Source organism: Egretta garzetta, unplaced genomic scaffold (genome assembly GCF_000687185.1).
Source record: "Egretta garzetta isolate BGI_Z169 unplaced genomic scaffold, ASM68718v1 scaffold172, whole genome shotgun sequence".
Taxonomy (NCBI): Eukaryota; Metazoa; Chordata; class Aves; order Pelecaniformes; family Ardeidae; genus Egretta; species Egretta garzetta.
The window spans coordinates 509811-519645 of NW_009258951.1; the positions used below are offsets into that span (position 1 = coordinate 509811).

General features: G+C 46.3%; 1 protein-coding gene across 3 annotated transcripts in view; it reads right to left on the minus strand.

Annotated features, from left to right (window-relative positions):
- Positions 1-248: 248 nt before the first annotated feature.
- The window catches only part of EIF4E2 (eukaryotic translation initiation factor 4E family member 2), a 19834-nt gene continuing 10247 nt past the window's right edge, over positions 249-9835 (minus strand). The window contains exons 7-8 of one of the 3 annotated variants that reach the window (XR_004841398.1): positions 7584-7726; positions 249-728 (exon numbers count right to left, since the gene is read on the minus strand). Coding sequence is in view for 2 of the 3 variants with exons in the window: in XM_009634378.2 (XP_009632673.1) it covers positions 3373-3418 (46 nt within the window). In the remaining variant the exon portion in view is untranslated. Of the gene's footprint in view, positions 729-3339; positions 3419-7583; positions 7727-9835 lie in introns of all 3 variants that reach the window. The other 2 variants (XM_009634378.2, XM_009634379.2) reach the window with 2 other exon arrangements.

Below are 9835 nucleotides of genomic sequence, written 5' to 3' on the forward strand. Positions count from 1 at the left end.
ATACAAAGAAGGGGCAAAGACAAAGCAAGCATCTCATTCTTTAAGCAAGATGTTACATTCTCTAACTCCTCTGCCCATGTAACTCCACAAATATGGTAAAGTTTGGCCACCACTGGCACACCTGGGATGCTTTGCTGCAACTCGGGGAGAGACACTTTATGAAGCTGGCAGAAGCAGGCCTCACCACAGCCTAGAGAAACACCATCCCACCAATCTTTAGACAGACCCAAAAAAGAGAGACTGAAAGAAACAAAGAGACCCAATAATTTATTGGCAGAGCTGAAAGGGGGCATTTGAAAACCATAGGGCTGACTCTCAACTGGGAAGCTCCTCCCAGCTGCAGAGAGATTTGTAATACTGGTATCCCTCAGCAAAAGGCTCTGACGTCGAGGCAGAATCCCAGAGATCCTGCATGCCATGTAGAGAAAGAGAGGAAAGTGCTGCAAGATGCGGCCCCAAGGGCACACTGCTAATTGAAAGGTTGGCCTCCCGCCCCACTGCTAAAAAAAGTTTGTGTATGACAAAATCAGCCTCTATTGTCACCGCTGCTGGAGGGCTTCAGATGGATCCTTCCTTCAAGGAGGAGTGCGAGAGTGGCCCATGAGTCCCTTCAGAGGTCAGAGGGCACTGGTGGAGACCTCTCAGTGCTTTCAACACGGAGAGAGGAGCTTAGTGCCAACTCTTGTTCTCACAATGTGATTTTTGTGTTTCGAAAGCTTGAATTATCCCTGGAAAACAGAGGGAAGAAAGAGGTTAAAGGCATGCATTCCTTCAGATCATAGCACCCCCCCCATTCCACCCACCATGGCTACCAGTGTTGTCATCCCCATATGTCACTCAAATCAATGCTTGTTAAACCTCCAAAGCAGATCTGCTTTCTAACTAGGGACTTTTCACATAAGTCAACCTGCTGCTCCAGAACACTTAGAACACAGGGAGATCCTGGTTCATCCCCATTCATCGGGAAGAAAGAAGTGTCATCTCCTGTGAGCAAAGCATCTGATAGACGCTGGAAACCTCCCTAATATTCTGGTGTTTAAACAATTTGCAAGATCTCTTCCTTCCCAAACATTTGTCCTCAGGGATTCTGCTTGGAGCACAAATATACCATCAGTCCAACCTTCTCCTGCCTCGTGTCCCTCGTATTTAGGCTCCTTTTGTCATGCTGTCAACAAGTTTAGCTCTCTGGTCTCTCCTACCTTAAAAGAGTATCTGATCTGAAAAGGACATTTGCCTCAAGTTTAAATAGAAGAGTTTCTTCAGCAGCTTTTACTCACGTGAGTACAGCCACGTGAGTGGCATGGGCTACTGACGAAGAAAGGACTGCTGGTCCACAACCTTCACTTGCATAGTCTTGCGGCACATGGCAGCAATTGAAGATGGGGCAGGTTACAGAAACCCGTTAATGCTCGCTGCTAGCCTGTGAGCAGCAGCAATAGGCAAAGCATACCTACACATCAATAGAAAGGTGGTATGTGTTTTTAAACTCAAATGGAAATAAATGAGATTACAATTATTTTGAGAGGACAGGTTTGGCAGCTTTTCCCGTAACAGGGACAGGGCAGTAAGTTGGCCAAACCAATCACCTAGGGATGGCCCAGCACATATTCACACCAAATCGGCAGAGCTGTGTTGAAGAACAAAGGCAGCAGCTTCAGAAGCAAGGTGCTCTGCAGGACTGTAAAATCTTGCTTAAACCCTTGAGCTAGCATTGTGCACTGCTAAGAGCTGCACGGTAGCTGTAACATCACAGCACAGTGCATGCTGGAACACCTCCAGGAGGCAGGGTGGAGAGCTGGAGGAGCAGAAGGAACTAAAAAACACTCTTCAGAGAATTAAACAACTTACTCTACTATGACATGACAGCAAAAACCATGCTGGAGGCCATCTACAGAAGACTGGGGTTCACCTTTGCACTTGCCAACAAAGCAGGCTGTGCTGCCATTTGGGAACATGATTCAGAATTCATTAACTGGATTCTGGTTAATTTGCAACAATGGTTTGGCTTTCTGTCCCATACTGTACTTTCACCCATGCCATCTACCTCAGGAGGACAGCATACTTCAGTTAGCTCTTTCTTGGACAGGTTTCTACATTTTCCCTCCTTTCGCATTTATTGGCGTGCCCCAGGCCCTCTTCTCATCACTACTCTCCCTGCTCAGCATACGTAACCCAATACAGTTGAGAGCTCAATCAACTCTGTCACTGTTTTCCTGTACACTTGGCACATTTACTGCCTTCTGAGACTGGTATTTCATGAAGTGAGCTGGTTTCCTCTTCTGGAAGGTCACTTGAATGCCATCTAACAATAACACCACTACTAGGTGCCTGTGTAACATCTCGTAACCATTGATCCTCACAAAAAGCCAAATCTGTGAGGAAAGATAGGTATTATTTTCACTCATGACTTCAGAGCAAGCTATGAGAACACTGCTTGCCCAAATCTGTGGAGGGAGGTTTCAGGATCCCCAGTGGCCCCTTGGAGCTTGGCTGTGCTGGAGCAGCTACATACAACCACGAGGTGGGAACTGGGCAATGTAATGCTTCCTTCCAGTGGGTTCCTCTGCTCTGACACTCGTCAATGCAGCAACCCCACTTGGCTACAACCAAACACAACTCCCATTGCCAGGCCTCCTGCTAGCCCCTTTTTAAGGAAAGGGCCTGCCATCAGGGAATTGGGCACTGGAGGGAAAAAATCTGAGCTGCAAGGCTCACAATAGCCAGCCCTGAGCTCACCTGGGCTATTTTCTCTGCACATGGTCAGTTGCCACTACCAGAAGTAGCAGGTGGTTTCATCTCATTAGCCACAGTATTATTATTTCTAAATACAGTAGCTACTGTGTGTCCTTCCTGAACAAGCTTTTATTGACAGACTAATTTATTCTGCTCTAGCCCACTGTCAAGAGCAAAGGCACATATGCCAAGCTCCAGGCGCCTCTCTCAGTGTCCATCACATGGATGTGCTTAGCATTCATTTATCACTCCATATCTGCTTACAGCCAACCCTAGGCAACAGACCCAAGCTGAAGACATACCTCTCAGCCTCCTGGCACCAGGTCTGGGATACAAGTGCCTTGCACGGAGGAAGGATACATCAGCAAAAGAACACACAGCATCACAACAGAAAATGCTGTGTGAATGGAGACCATATTCAATGTTGGTGTCTTTGGTCAAAAAAAAAATTCTAAAAAAATCATTTTGACCTTTGGGAAAGAGCCAGTAGCAGAATAGGCCCACCACCTGGCCCATAACGCAAGAGAACATGCCAGCCCATGAGAAGAGGGTTGGAGGCTGAGAGGTATGCCATGAAGTCACATAGGAAGAAAGATGAGGCCCTACCCTGGGTGTGACAGAGGGAGGGGGAGCGTTCGATCAGCGGCCACTGCTGTTCACCAGGCCATGAAACTCCTCCCAGGCCCTGGCAAGCCAGAGGGAAAAAAAAAAAAGAAACAAAAAACAAACAAAAAAAAAACAGCACTTCAGATCAAAGGCTTCTTAACTTTTAACGAGAGCAGAAACATTCAATGGCGTTTGAAAGGCACTTGTCTTCAGAGAGCAAGGCAATATTCTCTGATAGCCCTAGTGGATAGAAGCATCCTTAAAACCCAGCCAAACATCTGACAGTGCGAGGCAGCTTTAACGTTCTGCACAGACATGAAGCGTTCCCACTGGCTGTTGGTGATATAGCCACATTAATACCCAGAGACAGGTATGACCTTCCCAGTCACAAATGGAATATCCATTTCCTATTGCTAATAAAATAGTCCATGTTACATCTTTCTGGAGGATTATCACATTCCTTGGCTGGTTAAACTTAGCCAGTTAGCAGCCTCATGCTTCACCTCATACCTGTGTATGCAGTAATTCCCCCAAAAGGGGCTTCTTATAATGCCACATGGCTTGCTTATTAGGAAATTCTTCAATCAGGCGGCAGAATCCAATTGTTATTAGAAAGTCTAATTTCCTATTGTAAACCTGCATTGTTAATGACGACCCAGTAAAAACATTACAGCTATTTGAAATGAAAATGTTTTCAGATAAGTTAGAGGGACAGGCCTAACACTGCATTCCCTGGTGGAGAATGTTACTGACGGACGAAGCTAGCAGACTGAAAAATTGCTGTCTGTTTTACAAAGGCAGCATACTGAAAGCCCTCACAGGGAAAAGATGTGGAGGTTAATGTGAGCATGACTATTATCTTCTGGGATCAGAAACATCAAAGAACCTCATAGCTCTCCATGCCCAGCAAAACAGTGCTGGTGCCTACAGCACATGCCAAGCCATTTACTGAACCCAGAGAGTCCCATGGAGCTGGAGGCACCTTAAAGGGAACTCAGGTCAGTCATAAACCCAGACCATCCTGCAGATTTTGTTGCTAGTACTCAGCAGCTACCTCACATCTTGTTTTCTGCATTGCCTCATCAGGCCACTGCAACACAACAGGAGTCCAGAAACGGAAATCCTGTTATTAGTCAGCACCTATGCCAAAACCAGACCACCAGCCTGGCTCTTACCTGAGTCTCACAGAATCAACTCCCAATCAGCATTTGCAAAAGCAGCTCAGGTGTCATATCTCTTCCCCAGAAAAGCCATAGCCCAAATAAACACAGTGTATACTGGCAGAGTGCCTGTCATGTGCACTCTGCAAGACTGTACACCACACACAGGCAGTCTTGCCGTGAACTTGCTGGCTAGGTTTTCTCCTCAGCCTCCCTCCATCCACGGTAGCTCAAAATCTTCCTGATCTTGACTAGGAGGGACAAGTGAGTAACAAGTCATCCACGGGAGTCCCAATGCTACATGGTATCCCTAGCTGACCCTCAGACATGAGCCCTTGAAGGCAAAGGAAATGTGAGGGAGACAGACAGCAAAGCATGCTGTAGATGCAATAGGACAGCACACAGGACACAGCTGTGGTGCATCAGTACACCAGGTCATACCTGCAATTCAGCTTGATGTACAGCAGTATGCTAGAAACCCACAAGTGGCTCATTCCAAGCAAGGCAGCAGCATAGAAGCCCCTAAATGGGATATTTCCCCCCGCCAAGTCTCCCCAGACACAGCACCCTTCAAGGCCACAAGGCCAAGGAATATTCCAGAGAAAGGAAAACTGCCTATGTCACCCAGTCAACACATGGGTACAACTGCCTCCCCCCAGAAGAAAGTTAGGGGGAAAAGGAACTCTGGATCTGAAGCCCTCTTAGCTGCAGAATACAGGTTGGAAAGCTATGCACATCTCCAGCCTTGTCAAAAAGTCTCTGCCTCCCATGCCTTGTATTTCTACCACATTTCCATCACCCATAATCACATCTTCTCTCTTTCTTCTCCCACAGTTCTCCCAAACTCGTAACTTCTGTTCTCTGCAGAAGGGACACTAAGGCAGATTATTTGTCAACATAATCGATAATTTATTACCCCTTCCAAACCAAGGAGTTCCCTGTTCCAACACCCCAATAACATCATGCACATAGTCTTTCAGCTGCCAAGTCCTTCTCACAGACATAGAGAAAAAACTCTTCCAGCCAAGAATTTTTAAGCCAAGACCCTCATACATATTATAGTACTAATTACTCCAACTATCTGCTGACTTGACTGAAAAAATCCACCAGGATGTGTCTGCCCTAATGTACCTAAACTATGCTAGCAGAGCAAACTGCTCTCCGTTTCGTACCGAACAAGGCTGCCAGTTAATTTTGTCTGGCAGAATCTTTACGACCTGTGACGTGCCAAAGGCACAGTGCCAGAGAGTCTAAGAGGTTATTTTTATGTATAGACATTTTTAGTACCTTATTGCTATACTGTCTGCGCAGCAATCAGATACTCAGTGAATTGATCCCCAACACTTAGGTTATTCCCATTGAACAGATGGGAAATGGAAACATTAGCAGGCTAAATAAAGCCAGCCAGGGCTGTTCTTCCACACTCATTCCTGACCCACAACTGTTGAAACTTTCCACCTTCTCCCTCACTGCCCAGGGTCAGGACCCAGGCAGGACTCCCTTTATCCCCATTAAGTTGAGGAAACAAAAAAAATGCAAAAAGGAGCCACTATCAGAGACTACAATAAAAAGAGGAAGAGCAGCCACAGCTGCTTCAAGGGACTTTCCAAATCACCATTGTGAAAGCAGCACTAACCATTTCTCCAACCACCCTCAATCTTTAAGTCCTAGCAGTTCCCCTTCAGCGTTTCTCCGTGCAGCCCTGCCTCCTTACCATCTCCTTCGCCAGCTAAAAAGGGAGACAGAGTGCATGCTACCCTCACAACAGTCACCAAGGTCTGTCCCTTCTGCCAGCCTGCGTGCAACCTCCCAGCACACTGACCAGTCACTACACTCTGCAGGTATGGTGCCCAGAGCAGCACAGCCTCTTCCTGGGTGCTCCCCATGTTCTATCAGAGTGTTTGGGATTTGTTCAAAGCCAGTCAAGAACCTTGTGACAGGCCTGAAAACCAAAAGCTTTAAAAAAATCTAGGATATTCTTCTAGCCTGAAGTAATTCTTTCACACATCTGGCAGCATCTGTAGCAAAGGCAAATAGGGAAGCCATCATGATTTTGAAATGAACACATCTGAACTGACCTCCTTGAAAAGAAACATGAAGCAGATAGGTTACAGTCACTTCTTTGGTAAGAGACAGGCCACCAAGATAATGCAGCCTTTTACAAAGTCACGGACACTTCTGAATAAAGCATACTACGGTGACGGAGAACAAATCAATGAATTCATCATTTCAAAGCCCAGGTCTACGGAAGTGCTCTTGGACTTGCAGCACCTGGAATTATTACCAGAATTGGAGAATGGAGTGATAAATGAATTAAGCCAGTATTGCAGAGACTCAGGAGAAGAGGACAGCTATCAGATCTGGAACCTCACCGCTCTCCTCTAGCTTTTATTCCTGCTCTCAGACTTGAAGGAATGAGGGTGAAACAACGCAGCGCTCTAGAGCGGGAAAGACCCAAGGCAACCTGCCTTCCACTGACAGGCATCGGACAGCATGTATGGGCCCCATTTGCAAGTCATCTAACTTTAGACAAGGTTAACCCTGCCCACACCATTTAAGATACAGTCAAAGACAAAGATGACACAACTAGGCCAGCAGCATCGAGTTCTCCTAAGGTCTTGGAAATTAGCAAGCAAATGGAAGCCAGTGCTATAAAGCAGTAACAGTTACAGAATTAGCTGAACTCTGATGTAACAACAAGGGAGACTTCTCACAGGCACCCCACCACCAGCTCAAGAACGCTGATCTTCTTGCCCAACACCTGCCATTTCCATGGGGATTTCTCTTCCTCATTCCTCACCTTTTTTGACATCCCTTACTTTTTTTGTCCTGAGAACCTTGCCCCTGCAGCCTTACAGTGCATACCCTTATTCCCTCAATAGGACATCTGCTTGTTTCCTAGCTAAAATATAGTCTGAGGCCATTTCCTCCAACTGCCTGCAGTGAAATGAACCCAGTGCCAGCCCTATTAAGATCAACTATTCTTCTCATTTACTCGAGCCATCCCATTAGTTATCAGTGGTGACTTTGAAAGGAAAGGATAGTTTTATACCCTGCTCAGCTCTCACTGCAGCAGGCACTTACAAATAACTGGAGCTTTGTTTTCAGAAAAAGCAGCCTTGCTTTAGAGCTGACAGGATGATCCATAAAGTCATACAGCAACCAAAATACTTCCAGACCAGCCCGCTCAGTGGCAGCCCGCTGTATGGCCACAGGTCTGGTCTCTCCTGGAACATGAAGCAATGTTGTTAAATTTGCCCGGGATTCCTGAATGGTACGGCAGGTGAGAGCTCTCAACACAGGAGATGGTCATCGACCACACAGTTATCAGTGCGGAAAAGAAAGTCTGATAACCCCAGGCAGGGCAAAGGTGTATGCAAGACAGCCAAGCACTTCATGCTGCAATGCTCAAAAATCAAACTTTACAGTGATCACTTCCCTTCCACCCCTTTCCCAATTGCAGTTCACCCGCTGCAGATACCTGAATATTTTCGGTGGTTTCATTGAGACACGACCAGGCTGTGCCCAGCAATATTCTGCTTTCAGAAAAAGCACAGTGCACCTCCTAAGGCAGCAAAAGTTAAGAGGTCACTTTTTTTTTTTCTTAATTCCAAACCACAGGGAGTGCCACTGTCCATAACCCACTGTCACTGCTGGATCATGTTACCTCCAAGGTTAACAACGCTGATGAGCAGAATCTATTAAGTGGTTCACTACATCCAAGTGCACCTCTCTCAGTCTACCTCCAAGGGAACAAAGAGAAGCGGTTTCTCTCCAGCTACTGAAACAAGGTAGCCCACAAAATGTTACATGTGTTCTTTTCAGGCGCTCAGCACTGTAACATCTAAGGTACTATAAATCCCCTGGAATTAAGCAGAGTCCAAGAGATTGCTCTAGCTCTTCTAGCAAGATTGGAAATTAATACAGACTAGGCTGACCCTTCCACTCGCTGGGATTTAGGCAGCTTGTCAATATCACAAGCAAGAGAAAGGACAAACACAGGAAAATTGCAATGAAAGATCTGCTTATCTAGCTAAATGCACAAGCCCCACCACTGAGAGCAGAAAGGACAGAATGCAGAATAGCTCCTTGGAATAGCTGTGAAGCAACAGATACTTTTCAAATGCCGCTTGGCAGCACCACTGCTTTCTGGAACAAAGGGGGCTGCAGCCTCACTGACAACTCATGAAAAATGGTGTCTAAAAATGAGTTAATACGAAATGCATCATCACAAAAGGAATACATAAAACCTGAAACACAGGGCTCAGGTTCCACAGTAAGGGGCATGCTAGCAATTTCTAGAGAAGCGTTCATTTACAGTGTGTCAAAAGCTAATCCAGGTCAATTCACTACCTAAAAGTCAAGGTTTTGAGAAACGCCTGTTCTTTTCTTGCTAAGCGTGCTCCCTTCCCTGAAGCACAATCAATGCCAATCAAACCCTGCACATGAGCAGAGCTCTAGTGGAGAGATGCAGCCCATACAAATGAAAAATGCCACGAGCCCCCCTAGAAAGGCAGCCCTGACAAAGCCTACAGCACAGCTCTTCCATTAGAGCCTTTCATAAAACACAGCCAGAGTGTGAATATAGAGTGCTGGCTAGAAAGCCCTCCCGAGTCATAAATCGCATGGTACATGCGCAGCATAAGTGGAGTTTATTCATGACGGACAGTATTTCAACAGGGCTTGATAGATGGGTGAGGAAAAGGAGCCAGACTTCATGGAGGATGGAACTAGTTACACAAGAGATTCTTCATTAGTGAGAGAACCTTAATGATATGAAGCACAGCCAAGCAGAGTCAGACTGAAAGCTGGGGCTGTCCTGCTCTTCTCTGTCAATGAAGCAGACACCGTTACCTCTCTGCAGCTGCTGCCGCTTGCTGCCTGCTGGTACCAGGCAAGAAAGGCACAAGAAGTCAGTCCACGCATCACTACACAGGAACTCCACTGACAAGCAGTTCTGCTCTGAATTTACACCAGTGCCATTAGAAGGAGATGTTGGACAGCACTGCAATCAGACTGCTGCAGCTCAAGTGAGGCAATGGAAAAAAAGAGCTCTCATGATCCCCTGCATGGCAGGAGGCTAATTTCTTAGATCTACCTCACTAGGACACCACCAAACCAATTCCTGACTGTCCCTCCTACCCACAGAAGAATAAGTGGGAGACAAGCCAGTCTGCTCTTATTTAAGAATTGCTCCCAGCTGTAATGTGAGCTACTAAACTTGATTCCTCAAACACCTGTTATTCTTGGACAAGCTCATTTTGCACCATACGTCAGCAGCACAAAATGAAACTTTGATGCTACGCAGGAAGAGAGGGCAGCAAGCATGGCATGGT